This window comes from Perna viridis, chromosome 6 (genome assembly GCF_037379345.1).
Source record: "Perna viridis isolate PV_CMFRI_1.1 ecotype Kerala chromosome 6, ASM3737934v1, whole genome shotgun sequence".
NCBI lineage: Eukaryota > Metazoa > Mollusca > Bivalvia > Mytilida > Mytilidae > Perna > Perna viridis.
In genome coordinates, this window is record NC_142450.1 from 30,076,709 (window position 1) to 30,096,530 (window position 19,822).

At 32.9% G+C, this 19,822-nt stretch overlaps 1 protein-coding gene across 1 annotated transcript; it reads left to right on the forward strand.

Annotated features, from left to right (window-relative positions):
* The first annotated feature begins 423 nt into the window (after positions 1–423).
* LOC148614487 (organic cation transporter protein-like) lies at positions 424–18,390 on the forward strand. Its single transcript, XM_088588574.1, has 10 exons — positions 424–769; positions 3,344–3,548; positions 4,128–4,231; positions 5,413–5,567; positions 7,177–7,345; positions 7,603–7,815; positions 8,079–8,305; positions 16,793–16,968; positions 17,297–17,448; positions 18,179–18,390. The coding sequence occupies exons 1-10, from the start codon at positions 615–617 to the stop codon at positions 18,252–18,254; spliced, it is 1,632 nt and encodes a 543-aa protein (XP_088444700.1). The 5' UTR covers positions 424–614; the 3' UTR covers positions 18,255–18,390.
* Positions 18,391–19,822: the final 1,432 nt, after the last annotated feature.

A 19,822-nucleotide genomic window follows, 5' to 3' on the forward strand; every position in this document is an offset into this window, starting at 1 on the left:
ATTTTATGTTCTTTGTTGTGTGCGTGCAATTCACGGTCTTGTCTTTGTCCCTGGATTGCGTTCGTTTGAATTCCGCTAGAATCTTGGTTCTTGGTTACTCTTATATCATATTACTAGATCTTAAATAGTATTTCCTTTCTGTGACTTAATTCTAACCTGTTTTTTTATCCACTGTTAAATTTGATTTTATTGTGTTAAAGAAAGGTGATTGTAAAGGATGAAATAATATACCAAGTATGATAAATCCACAATGATGCTTAATTGAGAGCAAAAATATGTGTTGCATATATCACTTGCAATAAACAACTTATCGGACCAATTTTCAAATAAATTTCAACGATAAAAGCGAAATATAAATGTTTTAGAATGGTGCATGCTCAATACATTGTTAAGCAAACTTTTGAAATTATCAAATATACATATCGTGTATTGTAGGATTGCATCCATTATCCTTAGGTTCAATGTTAGATCTTGGGTACAAATTAGAAGGGATTTTGGCAATACAGATACATAAGGTCAGATGTACTAACCTGAAGTAGTTAATGCGTCGTCTGGTCACGGACACTAAATAAACAAATTGTCGACTTCATTGAAATTTAGTACAGTTTCCTACAATGGAATCTAAGACTGGCTTAGATGCAGTTTTTATTCAGATCGGAGAGTTCGGACCTTATCAAAAAAAGAAGTATATTTTGTTATGTTTGGTTCATTTACTTGTTGCTCTACATATGCTGATGTCCGCACTTGTACTTGGAACACCAAAACACAGGTAAGCCAATCATATATGTAGTATATCTCAATTTTGTGTATTGAGTTTTTATGTATCACCCATCATCGTCAACAGGATTTTCATTTTGCTAATTCATTCACTTTGTAACTTTGTTTGTTTGGTTTTTTTCTCTTTATTTTGGCTATTTTATGTTATTAGTTGTGTGTCTATTTTTCATGTCTGTTCTTTGTCCCTGGATGACATTCTTTTGATTTCTGCTAGAATCTTGGTTCCCTTGAGTACTCTTAGACACACAGGAAAAAGAAAGATTTGTACCGTAAGAGTGTGTAATTTTTATCATTTCAAAAAACCCACATTATTTTTTTACATTATGAATTAGGACGTTTGCACACAAAAACAATACATTAAAACTCATTTCCGGTGTAAATAATGAAATTGCAGTGTTTCATTCACGCAATAATAAAATTATGAATAATTAAGTGCATCTTAATGCATTCGTGTATCAAAATCAACGAATCTCCAAATTAAATAGGCGTCACTGCAATTCTAGAAAAAAAATATCGTTTTATGGTATGTCATGAAAGGACCTCTATTGCAATGTTTGGCAGTCTGTAAATAAGATTTATGTATTTTGTCAAATCTCTGCCACTACAAATATGTTGGACGACAAGATTACTTGGGTGATGGGGTGTTGGTAATTTTCTATTTCCTCGGGTTCTGAGTTGCAGTGTTGAAATTTAAATGTCGATGTCCTTTCGGTTTGTTAAGTCAAGTTAGATATGTACGAAATAAGACCCTGGCAAAAGATCCGTTCCAAAATTATAGCAATTGTGAAACCATTTGGATTATTATGTTTAACAACAATCATACTGACAATTCACAAGAAATGTAAATCGAAAAAAAAACAAGTGTTAAGGCCTTGATAAATTCTTGAATGGATATAATCCGATTTAGCCTTGTGTTAGTTTTCCCGGAGAAGTTAACCGCAATCCTATCAGCGATAACTGTATGCGACTGAGGGCACTACAAGTTAGAATTAGGTAATCAACTAGATTAACACCCTTATCGTCTCTCTGTCTCTTGAGAGAAGATGATACGATGTCTATGTTAGTATAAAAATTCGACCGTATTCCCGCAGTCACTTTGTTGGTGTTTAAGTCAGTTTTAAAGTTACTATTAAGTTAATCAACAGGTGTTGAGTACCTTTTTTTTGTAGAGTGAATTCTTCTGTATCGCCCTATTATTGTTGGTGACCTACTTTATTCTTTAAACGTTGAATGTATTGTTCATCTCTCTCGGACTTCTTTTTTCACCCTTACATTTTTTGTTTCAGTTGTTTGTTTAATTCTCTACATCTTGTTTCACATTTTAAGTGATCATTCGTCCAAATATGTGTTATTCTGTAAAATAATAACTTTGCTGTATTGATTCAGTTTTTTTATATACTTTAATACACTTGTACATGAAAATAAGTAGATTGAGTAAAAGTACACTATTAGGTTTACAATCATCTATTATTCTTTATTGATATTATGTCACCTGTTTTCATTAAGGATATTTGCTGGTCTTTTAAGAATAACAAGGATTTTCAATGGGTTGGGAAATATTTCAAGATATTTCATGCTATACTCGGCGTCACATAAATAACATACTGTTAAAATTTGAATAAAAATATTTTCTACGACTTTATTGACACCAACCGTCTTTTAAATTGTCTTAAATGACTTGCTCATTCGTTTAGCCAAACAGCTTCTCAAAAACAAGTCGCTTATTAGCTTAAATCATGCGTAACAAATCCTTACGGGAAAATCCCATACTAATATCCGCCATGTTAGTTTTTACGGGACGATTTGTTTACAAACGAAGTTCGTAAGTTCCCGTCGAACTCCGGTGACAATCGTCTGCTTGATCAACTTCTCGGTATTGTACGTTGTTCGCGTAAAATAAATCCGAGATATCCGAAATAACGCCGAAGTGCATTCTGGGTTCTTCGGTTTTTGGACAAACCATTTAAACGTAAACAACATCTCCTAGCAACCCGATCACTGTAAACATGTCCGACTTTTTACAATGTAAATATTGGCACCTAGAATTAAAATCTGACCGGAATTTAACGATTCAATGTTTAGGGAGAAGCCGTTTGGCTAAACGAATGAGCAAGTCATTTAAGACAATTTAAACGACGGTAGGTGTCAATAAAGTCGTAGAAAATATTTTTATTCAAATTTTAACAGTATGTTATTTATGTGACGCCGACTATATAAGAAGGAAAAACTAGATCGGTTAGTGTGATCTTTTTTTGAAATATAAGCATTTGAAATTTTGGCGAGAACAGAATTTCTCTAGATTTTTAAAGGTTTTGTCTTAGTATGTTTTATTTATCAAAACCACTGACAAAAATACCAAGGATTATATAAAAAAAAATTTCCAAGAACATTTTAAGGTGTGTTAAAAGAAATTATGAAAAGAAAAGTGGGGCAAAAATATTAATGCTATGAAATGAATAAAACCATAGGAGCCCGACAATCTGACAAAAATGGCTGAAATTAACTGGCGAACAACCGTAAGAAAATTTCACATAAATATAATCGACAAAAAGTATACTTCCAAAAGATGCAGTCTTTATGGATGGTCAAATGACACATACGCAGTACAGAATGAATTTCATCGGCAAGAAATAGAAAGACAAATTCCACCTTCAAAGGATGAAAACCTTGACTACAACCAATGTAAGCGGTTTGCCAGTGGAAATTCTACTACATCCTGTAATAAATGGGTCTATGATGGTACGGTATACAAATCGACATTTGTCAATCAAGTGAGTTGTGTCTATTTTTCTGCAATATTTTTAATATCGGCAACAGTATTATTTTTTTTAATCCATAAAAAATTCGTTTGTTTATTGTTATGGTTTTTTTTTATATTCACAAGGATTTATTACATCGATTCAAATCTATTTAATTTATTTGCGAAATCAACTCATTGCAATCACAAAACGTTGCTGTTGAAATGTATAATTTAAATATATATAAGAAAAATGTATTGCATTAATGTTGTGTTGTTCATTATTGTATGCAGTTTCATTTTCAAATAAATTTCCATTTTGATTGATTGTGTCCAGGAGCATTTCACTAGTCCCCCTTTTTCCTCTTATATCAAGACATACTGTTCACTATTATTGATTATTATGTCACGATGTAGTATATTTGAAAATACATTTTAATTCAGTAAGTGCAAACCTCTCAGTTAGTTCTTCGTAGTTTTATTGACGAATGAAAAGTTTTGTAATCATTACAATAAATGGGTATCAGGGATACACTCATGGTTTAAAATCTATTTATTATATAATTATGTACTTATACATCTGGTTCGCTTTTGTTTACTTTTATATTTTCAGATAAACCTAGTTTGTGGCGACGAATTCAAGACGTCTCATGCAAGATTGATTTATTTTGCTGGAATCTTAATAGGGTCGTTCATAATGGGAAATCTGTCAGATACGTAGGTAGCTTTTAGTTTCAGCCTGTACCGAAGGCGCTTTTATAAAAGGCATTTATTCCAAACACTTTTTATCAATCTTAGTTAGATACTATTGCATATAGGTAGAATGTGTAATTAAGAGAAATTATGATTCAGTCTTTTCACTTCATAAAATTTGTAATTCAGGAAAATGACACTTTCTAGAAAGCAGAATACGTGCATCAAGTTATCTATACTACAATTGAACAACACGCAAAAAAAAATCAGACAGCCACTTTGGAACATAAACCTAATTATACTAATGAACAGAAAGAAATTCAGCCTGTAATTGTCTGCTTCGTAAATATGTCAAATAAGCATTTTAAGACAAAACACATTGCACTTTTTTTCTCTTTTCGAATTTTGTATCAATGTTTCTACACAAAACAGGGGTCAAGATACTTTGTGTCTTCAATTTCAGTTTCCGTTATATCCTTGAATATTCTGACTTTAAGGATTGCTTACATTTGATTTACCAAAATTAACTTGGAATGAAAAGGCAAATTATATACTTTCTGCATGATGCCTAGATCTGTTTCTATACAAATCGAAACTTTATGACAAACGCAATGATATTATATTTTCTATAATAAACCACTACTTTCTTATTGACAACGAATCAATTTCTCCGGCATAGTGGAGTTAACATTTAACATTTAATTCGTTACTGATTAATACAGACATGTTCGGCTCTGTTTTTTTATCAAAGTTTTATGGACGGCATCACAATATGACGACTCTGCCTCACAGATTCAATTAGATTTCACGTCTTATCGAATTGGCAACCCACCGAAATGAAATTGATGCAAACCGGGTTTAACTCTATTGCTATGCGACGGTTGTCGCCGGTGGTGCAAGACATGCTTAAACTTTCGGAGCACTGCAAGCAATTTCAGAAGGAAAAAGGCGATTTTTTTTTATTTACACATGTGTTTATGGATACAGTCCATGTCTAATGTTTGCTTGGGTGTTTTGTTTACTTAAAACAGCTTTAAAATTTATTTGAAGCGTTCGTTTCTTTACCTCATTTAAAGCATGAAAATATTTGGCTCTTATGAAAAACGATGTTTAATTCACTATTGTATTTTTGTTATTAAACGTATAATGTATTGCATATAATACGGTTTTACATGAATGAGATTGATGTGTTGATGTATTTTCAGTATAGGTAGAAAGAAGACTATGTGCCTATGTTTTTGGTTGTTGTTTGTTTCGGCACTGTCGTTAGCCTGGGCGCCTAACTTCTTGGTTTTTTGTCTTTTGCGGTTCGTTATTGGGGGTTCCTGCATCGGACTTATACAAACAGCTTATGTTCTAGGTATTAAGATATATATATAGTAATGCTTCATTCAAACAGATGTTATTAGATAGATAACAACATGATAAACATAGAATTTTTAAGTTTGGGTCTGTTAAAGGTGAAAATAATCATTGAACACTAAAATGAAAAATCTTTACAATTAAGCCATTACAAACAATCCAAATAATATATTTTAGTAGGAAGTTCTGATATCTTTTACGGTGCCATTTTGTTTTCATTTTGTTTTTGCTCGACCATTCCACTGTGTGAATATTTATCAAAGAGTAATCAAGGGAATCAAGATTCTAGCGGGAATCAAAAGAATGTAATCTAGAGACAAAGGCCAGACAGGGAAACAAACAGACACAGACAACAAAACATTTAAAACAATATGTACAAAGCAACAAAAGTAAATGAGCAACTAGGACTCCACTAAAATCTGGGAGCCTGGTCCAAATGCACCGGTAAGCGCCCTATGCTTTTCTATAGAATCATTTGCTCAGTTGCTCATATAAATTCAAGTCGAGGTAGACGAAAGAGGAGAGAAAACTATGTCACGTTGAACAAATCGGTTCTCATGGTGCAGATTGATTCATCGTAACGATCCATGATGACGACCATAAAACTTCTGTAGTGATGACTTCAATCTTGTAGCAACATAACCCTGTTCCAGAAGCCGAATTGTAAGAAGGCTAGTGCAGTACAAACAGTCTGCGTAGTTATAGGAAGCTCTAGCATAACGTTTGAGTTGTGTTATAAAAACTCAATACGCAAGTGTTGAAGGGATGTTGCCACAGATGAAAGGAAAGTTGCAATACGGAATGAAAAGTCATTGCGTTTGTCGAAAAGTGTGATCAATGGTTTTCCTTTACCACCGATTTTCAAGTGTAGGCCAAGATATACGGCTGACTTCACAGTGTCTGTAGTACCTTTTATCCAAAGTTATTTAAGGCAGACGCGATTATTTGAAATCCCCAAAACTAAGATTGTTTAACAATAATGCATTATCTATATAGCGGAACCTGAGATAAAAGAATCTGGCTAATCGATGTTCCTTTATTTGGAACAGATCAGCTATAAAGTCAACCTCATGAGAGTAAATGAATATGTCAGCAATTAGAGGAGCATAATTTGTTTCCATCGGAATGCCGACCGTTTGTTAAAAAACGCGTCCATCATATTGGACAAATATGCAGTCGATCATTCCAATTCCAGCATTTTGAAAGTATCCTCGATATATTTGGAAGATAATTTGAAATCATTTTTACAAAGTATGAGGAATCTCTACTAAGTACTGCAAACCTGTATCTAAGTGTACGTCTTTTTTGGAGTAATATCGATGTTAAATGTTTTAGGCGGGATTTTAACTATGGAGAGTAAAGTATAAATAGTTGAAAAATCATAGGTATTAATGCTATTGTATACTGATTATCTTAAATTGAGAGTTTCCAGAAGATCTTTCGAATTTTTCAGGGTCCACATTGAACTAATTCTACTACAGGAGAAAAAGTGTCGTGGTAAGACTGGTGACCCTCTTTGACAACTTAATAAATCAATACTTTAATCAACCAAAGATCATATTGAGGAATATTATTTGTTTATTTTATGTAATTTTTTTATGATCTAGGGATGGAACTGGTAGGACCATCTAAACGTGTATGGGCTGGAATGGTGATTCAGTTCTTTTTCTCTTTTGGATTAGTTGTATTGTCTGGATTTTTCTATGCGTTTAAACACTGGCAGTATATTGCGATAACATCGGCAGTTCCAGTTTCCCTGTATTTCAGTTACTGGTGGTGAGTTAAATGTTGTTGTTTTTTTTATATAAAACACTGTAGGTTTGTCTTTTCATTTCTTATTTTTTTATATTTTTACTTTTTTTATGTATACTCTTCAATAAACATTCCAACAAAGATTTTCATAACACAAATGATGTTTTGTTTTATTACAAAGCTAACAATATGATACAAAAAACTAAGTTTATCAATCAAACATCCTTTTATTATACATGTGACTAAATAATAAAAAGTGAACTATCCTTTCTATAAAAAAGGCTAATACCAGAATCGCCAAGATGGCTGATTTCAAAGGGAAGACAGGAAAATGCGCGCATTATATTGGAACAGATAGCAAAGGGCAATAATGTTCAGTTGAGAGACAAATGTCTAGAAAATCTTCAAGTGGAAAGACCGAAAGAAGAGAGAATCTGGAATTTGTTTGAAGATAAACGCCTCGCTGTGTCTACAATAGTACTATTCTTCAACTGGTAAAGGCCAATTGCATTGTAAACAGAGTATACATTGTATTGGTTTAAAACGCTTTTTAAAATAATAATTCAAAACAAAACAACAAACGCCATCACATGTATCAAAAGACAAATACCTTAAAATTTTTTTTTTTTTTTTTTTTTTTTTTTTTTATTAGGAAGCTAAACTCAGATTTACATATCCTTTTATTAACGTCCAATATCGGAACCTTACATAATACTTATAATTCTGCTTACAAAATAATGAGATTTATTACTTGTAGGATGATAGTAAGCATGGGTTACTATGGATTATCGTTAAACACCGGCAACCTCAGTGGAGATTTTTATCTGAATTTTTTTTTATCTGGGCTACTGGAGATTCCAGCATACGGAATCATAATCTTTCTGATGGACAGAGTAGGGAGAAAAATTCTCCATGTTGCAACATTGGTTGGAGGAGGAGTCGCTTGTATTTGTACGATCTTTTCGTCCTTATTTGGAGATGAAGGTGAGTTATAATTTACAAAATGGGGAATGTCGTTTATCATTCTTAAAGTGGGATTTAAAGGTGTGGAAACTAATGGACAATTGGCATAACTATTTTGATATTAACAACACTTTCAGTTGGTAATGCACATTATCAAAATTTTGAAAATGGATTTGTATTTTATTACATCATTGTTGCAATTACTTTAGTTTTAATACAAACACATTTTTGAAATATGTTATTCTAGAATTTAAGTATCACTTCAGGTAAAAATCATGCAAAATGTGATACATAGTTGGAAGGCCTACATATTTTTATTTCTGATATTTTGTTTAAAATGTTACAGTAAAAAGAGATTATCATGTGGCTTTTCATATAACTCATGCTTTTAGGAGAGAAAAACAATACATGTATATAGAATGTACTGTAGAATTCAACATTAAGGGAGATATTTCTGTAATTGACACTAAAATAGAACAGAAACTATTGGATTTGCAATGTGGATTATTTCCTTAAAGCAGACAGATTGGAATGAATGATAAAACATTTCATATAGACCCACAAAACAACAAAAATAAAAATGTGTAGCCGTTATTTAGGGATGTCACATATTACAGAATTGCATGATTCTTACAAAGATTGCTACTTAAATTAGTTCGAATATTTCAAATATTATTTTCATCTTAGAATTAGTAATACCAAAAATTATGCTAAAAATAATCACATAATACTTTAATTACACCCAAAAATATGTTCAAAGTATTGCACTTAATACCTTTAAAACTTTAAGACAAACAAAACAAAGTCAACGAACCATTTGATGATTACATTGCACCTGCCTTTGCACACACGATCGACGCATTAGTCATTTTAAAAAAAATCATGCGAATTTGAAAGAAACACAAATAAAATGCAGAAAGGACAGCATATAAGCATCAGAATTCACTTACGAATCAGAGGTCCTTTTCACAAAAAATCGTTAGTGTAAAAATAGTCGTAAGTTATGACGTCATAGTAAATCAAAGTATTGTGACGTCATAACTTACGACTAATTTTACTCTTACGATGTTTTGTGAAAAGGGCCACAGGCGTCGATTTTACGATTTTTAAGTGTGAAATATATGGTAAATTATGACGTCAGGTTTTTAGGTTGTGACGTCATTACTTACGATCAACTTTACACTTACGACTTTTTGTAAAATCGACGCGAAATATATTGATAGTAAGTTTTAATGTTTTATTTAAAGTATGTACTTGTTTCCACTTAATGTCCCATTTGTTTTTGAAAATCAATCACATCGATGAAAGAAATTAGAAAAGTGGAGAAAAGCGATTTCCCTAGTAGTTCGTAAATTTGTGGCTAATATGTTTTTGATACAATTTAAACGCGTATTTATAAAACTTTCTTTCCTAAACTGTAATACTCATTTGTACATTTATCATAAATATAACTTCCTAAAAGATTGATAATATATAACCATTGTCTCAATTTGTGTGAATCGTAGGTGAATCTTTACTACAGATTCATATACAATATAGGTACATTGTCGAAAATTATTGAAGATATGTGATGAGGCGACGGAACGGGTTGGAAATGCGAGGCTCCGAAATAATTTTCGACAATATACCTATATTGTTTTTATCTTGTTATATTAATAGTTTTGTGCGTGTGTACAATTTTAAAATAAAATTTTAAAATGCATATCCCCTGAGGAGCCCCGATCGTTAAACCCGAAGAAAAAAATTAACCCGCATGGCGCATGACTCAATAAACATTGAAATTCAATCCGCACCATATAATACGTCAAAGCTGTTTGAAGAAAATAAGCAATGTATCAAAATTAATTTAATTACAAGAGAAAAATAAGTAAAATGAACAATAAATATAAATATTTTGAATGTTGTAAAGTCGATTTTAAGAACATTGAAGTTTTGAATTTTGCGAGGAAGGTGGAAGCTGACTTGTTTCTGTTTGGTATATTGGAAGTCGTCTGCAAACTGATAATGAATCAAATTTGAACGAGATATGGGATTTGCCATATATATATGACGGTGAAAAAAATACAAATTCATTATTTGGTTTACATAAAATCTTTTCTTTCATTCAGTCATTCAGGTGAAAACGAAACAAAACAGCAAAAAAAAAAGATTGACCGGATACGCAATCGCAATTTGTTTATATTGTATCTATGGTGGCGGCCATGATTAATTTACGCATACCAGAACAAGTAGTTCCGCCGATCACGTGCGTGGGAGGAGCCAGAAAGTCGATAACCTCCTAATGTACGGATACAGCAAAAAAATAACCGTATTCCTTTATTCGTTTAACAAATAGCCTCATTGCAGGATAAAACTATCAAAACTATCAAAATATCAATATGGTAAGACCAAGATAAATTACAATTCATATTAACACCTGAAAGTTCCGTATTGTAAACTTTCCTTTCATCCACGACAACATTCCTTTATGGAGTTTTTATATCACAACTCTTACATTATGTCATACTTTTCGTAACTACTTTTTCTACCGCGGTAGACTCACAATTGTGCTTCTGGAAAAGTGTTATGTTGCTACAAGATTGAAGTCATCATTACAGAAGTTTTATGGTCGTCACCATTAACTCGTTGATCGTTACGGTGTATCCATCTGTACCATGAGAACCGATTTATTCAGCGTGTCATAGTTTTCCTTTCCTGTTTCGTCTACCTCGGACTTGACTTTTGTGAGCAACTCGGCGAACATTTCTAGAAATGTAGAGGACGCTTACCCTACCGATGCACCTGGTCCAGGAGTCGGACTTGCTCATTTACTTCTGTTGTTTTTACCTATATTTTATGTATTTTGTTGTGTGTGTCTGTTTTCCTATCTGGTCTTTCTTCTTGGATAATATTCTTTTGATTTCTGCTAGAATCTTGGTTCCCTTGATTACTCTTTGTCAACCTCAAAGATAAAAAAAAATACGAGCTTGATGTTTCAAGTAATAGTCCGTTTGACTTTTACAAATCTGCAAAACAAAATCTTAAAAGTTCATTTTTCCCAAATAATTTTAATGTTTATACAGCAGATCATTTATATACGGACACGAGGGAATATTTCCATAAACAAACAAAGTAAATATTAGACTTAATGTAATTATAATCATATATATATAGTCACGTGATACCATCAGAGGTTGTCCTATCCTTACATTATATATAGTCTTACTTGATACCATCAGAGGTTGTCCTATCCTTACATTATCTATAGTCTTACTTGATACCATCAGAGATTGTCCTATCCTTACATTATATATAGTCTTACTTGATACCATCAGAGGTTGTCCTATCCTTACATTATATATAGTCTTACTTGATACCATCAGAGGTTGTCCTATCCTTACATTATATATAGTCACTTGATACCATCAGAGGTTGTCCTTTCCTTACATTATATATAGTCACTTGATACCATCAGAGGTTGTCCTATCCTTACATTATATATAGTCTCACTTGATACCATCAGAGGTTGTCCTATCCTTACATTATATATAGTCACTTGATACCATCAGAGGTTGTCCTATCCTTACATTATATATAGTCACATGATACCATCAGAGGTTGTCCTATCCTTACATTATATATAGTCACATGATACCATCAGAGGTTGTCCTATCCTTACATTATATATAGTCTTACTTGATACCATCAGAGGTTGTCCTATCCTTACATCATATATAGTCACATGATACCATCAGAGGTTGTCCTATCCTTACATTATATATAGTCTTACTTGATACAATCAGAGGTTGTCCTATCCTTACATTATATATAGTCACATGATACCATCAGAGGTTGTCCTATCCTTACATTATATATAGTCTTACTTGATACCATCAGAGGTTGTCCTATCCTTACATTATATATAGTCTTACTTGATACCATCAGAGGTTGTCCTATCCTTACATTATATATAGTCACTTGATACCATCAGAGGTTGTCCTATCCTTACATTATATATAGTCACATGATACCATCAGAGGTTGTCCTATCCTTACATTATATATAGTCTTACTTGATACCATCAGAGGTTGTCCTATCCTTACATTATATATAGTCACTTGATACCATCAGAGGTTGTCCTATCCTTACATTATATATAGTCACATGATACCATCAGAGGTTGTCCTATCCTTACATTATATATAGTCTTACTTGATACCATCAGAGGTTGTCCTATCCTTACATTATATATAGTCTTACTTGATACCATCAGAGGTTGTCCTATCCTTACATTATATATAGTCACTTGATACCATCAGAGGTTGTCCTATCCTTACATTATATATAGTCTTACTTGATACCATCAGAGGTTGTCCTATCCTTACATTATATATAGTCTTACTTGATACCATCAGAGGTTGTCCTATCCTTACATTATATATAGTCTTACTTGATACCATCAGAGGTTGTCCTATCCTTACATTGTCTATAGTCTTACTTGATACCATCAGAGGTTGTCCTATCCTTACATTATATATAGTCTTACTTGATACCATCAGAGGTTGTCCTATCCTTACATTATATATAGTCACTTGATACCATCAGAGGTTGTCCTATCCTTACATTATATATAGTCTTACTTGATACCATCAGAGGTTGTCCTATCCTTACATTATATATAGTCTTACTTGATACCATCAGAGGTTGTCCTATCCTTACATTATATATAGTCACTTGATACCATCAGAGGTTGTCCTTTCCTTACATTATATATAGTCACTTGATACCATCAGAGGTTGTCCTATCCTTACATTATATATAGTCTTACTTGACACCATCAGAGATTGTCCTATCCTTACATTATATATAGTCACTTGATACCATCAGAGGTTGTCCTATCCTTACATTATATATAGTCACTTGATACCATCAGAGGTTGTCCTATCCTTACATTATATATAGTCTTACTTGATACCATCAGAGGTTGTCCTATCCTTACATTATATATAGTCTTACTTGATACCATCAGAGGTTGTCCTATCCTTACATTATCTATAGTCTTACTTGATACCATCAGAGGTTGTCCTATCCTTACATTATATATAGTCTTACTTGATACCATCAGAGGTTGTCCTATCCTTACATTATATATAGTCTTACTTGATACCATCAGAGGTTGTCCTATCCTTACATTATATATAGTCACTTGATACCATCAGAGGTTGTCCTATCCTTACATTATATATAGTCTTACTTGATACCATCAGAGGTTGTCCTATCCTTACATTATGTATAGTCACTTGATACCATCAGAGGTTGTCCTATCCTTACATTATATATAGTCTTACTTGATACCATCAGAGGTTGTCCTATCCTTACATTATATATAGTCACTTGATACCATCAGAGGTTGTCCTATCCTTACATTATATATAGTCACATGATACCATCAGAGGTTGTCCTATCCTTACATTATATATAGTCACATGATACCATCAGAGGTTGTCCTATCCTTACATTATATATAGTCTTACTTGATACCATCAGAGGTTGTCCTATCCTTACATTATATATAGTCACATGATACCATCAGAGGTTGTCCTATCCTTACATTATATATAGTCTTACTTGATACCATCAGAGGTTGTCCTATCCTTACATTATATATAGTCTTACTTGATACCATCAGAGGTTGTCCTATCCTTACATTATATATAGTCACTTGATACCATCAGAGGTTGTCCTATCCTTACATTATATATAGTCACTTGATACCATCAGAGGTTGTCCTATCCTTACATTATATATAGTCTTACTTGATACCATCAGAGGTTGTCCTATCCTTACATTATATATAGTCTTACTTGATACCATCAGAGGTTGTCCTATCCTTACATTGTCTATAGTCTTACTTGATACCATCAGAGGTTGTCCTATCCTTACATTATATATAGTCTTACTTGATACCATCAGAGGTTGTCCTATCCTTACATTATATATAGTCTTACTTGATACCATCAGAGGTTGTCCTATCCTTACATTATATATAGTCACTTGATACCATCAGAGGTTGTCCTATCCTTACATTATATATAGTCTTACTTGATACCATCAGAGGTTGTCCTATCCTTACATTATATATAGTCTTACTTGATACCATCAGAGGTTGTCCTATCCTTACATTATATATAGTCACTTGATACCATCAGAGGTTGTCCTTTCCTTACATTATATATAGTCACTTGATACCATCAGAGGTTGTCCTATCCTTACATTATATATAGTCTTACTTGACACCATCAGAGATTGTCCTATCCTTACATTATATATAGTCACTTGATACCATCAGAGGTTGTCCTATCCTTACATTATATATAGTCACTTGATACCATCAGAGGTTGTCCTATCCTTACATTATATATAGTCTTACTTGATACCATCAGAGGTTGTCCTATCCTTACATTATATATAGTCTTACTTGATACCATCAGAGGTTGTCCTATCCTTACATTATATATAGTCTTACTTGATACCATCAGAGGTTGTCCTATCCTTACATTATATATAGTCTTACTTGATACCATCAGAGGTTGTCCTATCCTTACATTATATATAGTCACTTGATACCATCAGAGGTTGTCCTATCCTTACATTATATATAGTCTTACTTGATACCATCAGAGGTTGTCCTATCCTTACATTATATATAGTCACTTGATACCATCAGAGGTTGTCCTTTCCTTACATTATATATAGTCACTTGATACCATCAGAGGTTGTCCTATCCTTACATTATATATAGTCTTACTTGACACCATCAGAGATTGTCCTATCCTTACATTATATATAGTCACATGATACCATCAGAGGTTGTCCTATCCTTACTAGTATATATAGTCAGTTGATACCATCAGAGGTTGTCCTATCCTTACATTATATATAGTCACTTGATACCATCAGAGGTTGTCCTATCCTTACATTATATATAGTCTTACTTGATACCATCAGAGGTTGTCCTATCCTTACATTATATATAGTCTTACTTGATACCATCAGAGGTTGTCCTATCCTTACATTATCTATAGTCTTACTTGATACCATCAGAGGTTGTCCTATCCTTACATTATATATAGTCTTACTTGATACCATCAGAGGTTGTCCTATCCTTACATTATATATAGTCACTTGATACCATCAGAGGTTGTCCTATCCTTACATTATATATAGTCTTACTTGATACCATCAGAGGTTGTCCTATCCTTACATTATATATAGTCACTTGATACCATCAGAGGTTGTCCTTTCCTTACATTATATATAGTCACTTGATACCATCAGAGGTTGTCCTATCCTTACATTATATATAGTCTTACTTGACACCATCAGAGATTGTCCTATCCTTACATTATATATAGTCACTTGATACCATCAGAGGTTGTCCTATCCTTACATTATATATAGTCAGTTGATACCATCAGAGGTTGTCCTATCCTTACATTATATATAGTCACTTGATACCATCAGAGGTTGTCCTATCCTTACATTATATATAGTCTTACTTGATACCATCAGAGGTTGTCCTATCCTTACATTATATATAGTCTTACTTGATACCATCAGAGGTTGTCCTATCCTTACATTATCTATAGTCTTACTTGATACCATCAGAGGTTGTCCTATCCTTACATTATATATAGTCTTACTTGATACCATCAGAGGTTGTCCTATCCTTACATTATATATAGTCTTACTTGATACCATCAGAGGTTGTCCTATCCTTACATTATATATAGTCACTTGATACCATCAGAGGTTGTCCTATCCTTACATTATATATAGTCTTACTTGATACCATCAGAGGTTGTCCTATCCTTACATTATGTGCTTATGTTCGCGCTGTAGATTTACTTGCGAGGAAGTATCACTCGGTTAACGAAAGCTATATTTTTATATAGCCTAGATGAAAAATTCCCAACGATGTTAGAATTATAAAATTTGCGAAGCAAGTATTCTAGGGCTCTGGACTTAGTGCAGGCGTTCGAGTCCCGCGGAGGGAACGACCAAAAATTGTAAATTTGGTCGCTCCCTCAGCGGAATTCTAATCTAACCCCTTCTCTTCTCTGACATCTATGGCAACACCGCCTGCACTAAGTCCAACGCTCTAGACCACTCGGCATCCAGCCTTATTGGGATGATTGTCTGTTCTATTTGAATAAAATTCTGAAAAGGGTTCGTATGTACTATAGAAAAGAAACTGCAGTAATTTTGAAAACTGAATAGTCAAGATTTCTATCAAGCTCAAACGGGCTATATGTTATATCAGATAATTATATATATATATATATATATATATATATATATATATATATATATATATATATATATATATATATATATATATATATATATATATATATATATATATATATATATATATATATATATATATATATAAGTCGTAAAAAGTACGTCTTTTGAGCGTTTCACTAGATAAGCATAAATCATATAGAGTATTCTTCATCATTTCAGATCAGGTTACCAGTGCCTTAGCTATAACTGGTAAAATAGGAATTTCGTGTACTTTTGGAATAATATATCTATGGTCTTCAGAAATATTTCCGACGGTTGTGCGGAACGCGGGGTTGGGTTCATGTTCTGTTTTTGCACGTGTAGGCAGTATGGTTTCCCCATACATTGCTGATATTGTAAGTATGATATAAGAAACAACTAATGCATCCCTATCTGTTGTTAGAAATATTGTAATCAAGACAGTTATGAATTACAAAAACTAAAATCCAATGCAACTTTTTATAGGTCGATAGAAATGCAGACCAATTTAATGAAACACAAGCATTCTGCCAACGGAGCCGTAGACTAATATGGCCGGTGTATTAATGAATTATTTTCGTGAACGAAGATAAGCTGAAACCTTAAGCTTTTGATGGATAAAGTCATATTATACACTAATCTTAATATTTATTTGATCATGCTTAACACTATAAAGATGTAAGCATTATCAATTTATCTCTACAGAGCAAAGTGGTAGGGGGAGATATTGGTAAAGTTCTCCCTATGGTTATATTTGGAGGGCTTTCTGTTTTGGCTGGTCTGTTGGCGTTGCTCTTACCAGAAACATTACACCAAAGACTTCCAGAAACAATCAATGATAGCAAAGCTCTTGGAAAGTAATATTTATCAGAATATATATGTTATTGTCTCATTAATTGACTTAACCTGATAGTGTTGTCATTTTCGTTTTATTAGGTTGGCTACTAGTATATATTAAATAAATTTAATAAAAGAAGAAGGCTGTTAGGCCAAAAATTTCGGCCTCACTTTCTTTATTTTTATGCGTTTTATTTGTAATTTATTGGTACGACATATTTAGTTCCCTTTTACCTTTTAAAAAAGGCTATTGTCCACGAATTACTATTCTTTAATTTTGTATAATTTGTATTATTCTCGTGCCTAGTACAAAATTATCAATTCATTAATATGTAACTTAGTACACGATGTATGGTGGTACGGGACAGTTCATTTAGATGTTAACATGTAGGATAGAGGATCAAATTAATGATGCATCTCACAACAAATCAATAATATACAACGTCTCAGAATGCGACGACTCTATTTGCTACACTGCTCCATCGGATCAAATTGTAGCGAATAGAGTCGTTTATATGACCGGGCTACCCGAAGAAGCTTTTAAAGATTTACAAGAAGTAACAAATATGTTTTTCACCGACAATGGCTTTACTAGTTTACCAGCAATATTCAATATCCTTCTTGTATATTGTTTGGTCGAAGATAAGAAATTATTATTACTTCTATTTAAGAACAACTGTTATGTTTTCTGCCTTTGATAAAATAACCTAATTATACATAATTACGTTCTTATTCCTTTCTCCTTTTCAGAAAAAGCGAAAAATCTGGAAATTCAAATCCTGTATTCATGGAGGACGACAACTTGACAACTAAAACAAGACTGTAATAAATAGCCATACTCTCTTTTTATTGGAAGACTTGAAGTTAATATATATGCTTCATAGTTCTAAAGCAGAGATACAATATATTTACTTTTGTTTTCGAGTTTATGCAATCAAAGACAAAATTATACATATACTGAATACTTGTTTTAATTATGGTTTCCCTCAGAAAATGATATAATAGCCACGAGTTTTTAACAAAACGGTAACATCTTCTCCTATCCTTTCTAAAGGGCCCACGTACCGTGAAACACGCTTCATAAATTGGAATTACAACTTTAAAGTTCTTATGGATGCCGTCGAGGACTGTGCAAGAAAATGAATAAAACGAGAACAAGAAGACATTGATTCTCTGTCAGAGAACATTGTTTTTGTCTACAAAAAGTTTTACATCCAATGTTTATTATTAGAGGTAGACATAGAAAATAATAGCAGTGATAAGACCTATACTGCTACCACACTCTCCAAAGAAGAAATTGTGGAAAACCATAAATCTGTGCTATCCTCTTTTGGTCTCTATACCTAATTCCTAAATTCCACAATAATCCATACAAAACAACGTTTCATAGCTGAATCTGCAAAATGTTCCACCAAACCTCTTTCAAAACCTTTAACTTCTATACTCACAACTGTCAAAGAGGGTCTACAGTCCTACCACAATACTTGTTACTTACGTAGTGGTATTAATTCAATGTGGATCCTGAAAAATTCGAATGATCTTCTAGAAGCAATCAGTTCAAGACTAATATCTCAATATAATAGCATTAAAACCTATGATTTTCAACACTGTATACTTCTATTCCCCATACTCAGTTAAAATCCCGACTTAAAAACATTATTCATCGTTGTTTCTTCCAAAACAAGATGGTACACCTAGATACAAATACATAGTTCTTAGTAGAGATTCCTCATACTTTGTAAGAAATAATTCCAAATCATCTTCCAAATATACAGAAGAAGATGTTTGCAAAATGCTGGAATTTTTAATCGACAACATATTTGTCCAGTGTGGTGGACGTGTTTTTCAATAAACGGTCGGCATTGCAATGGGAACAAATTGCTGGCCTTTTCCTTCACTCTTATAAGGCTGACCAGGTTTATCTTGCTACAAGATTAAAGTCATCATAGAAGTTTTATGGTAGTCATCATTAACTGGTGGATCGTTATGGTGTATCCATCTGCACCATCAAAACTGATTTATTCAACGGGTCATAGTTTTCCTTTCTTCGTTTGTCTACTCCGGACTTGACTTTTTATGAGCAACTCGGCGGGTGTTTCCAGAAAAGCAGAGGACGCTTACCCTACCGGTCCATGCTCCCTGTTTTTAGTGGAATCCGAGTTGCTCATTTGCTTTTGTTACTTTGCATGTATGATTTTAGTTACTTTATGTTTTTTGTTGTGTATATCTGTTTTCCATGTCTGGTCTTTGTCCCTGGCTTACATTCCTTTGATTACCGCTATAGCCTTAGTTCCCTTGATTACTCTTTAAAATATCACAATATTTTCTTTTATGTGTTCAAACATTTTGAGAGATTTTAATATGATTGTTTTTATGTCGTTGCTTTGTATTATT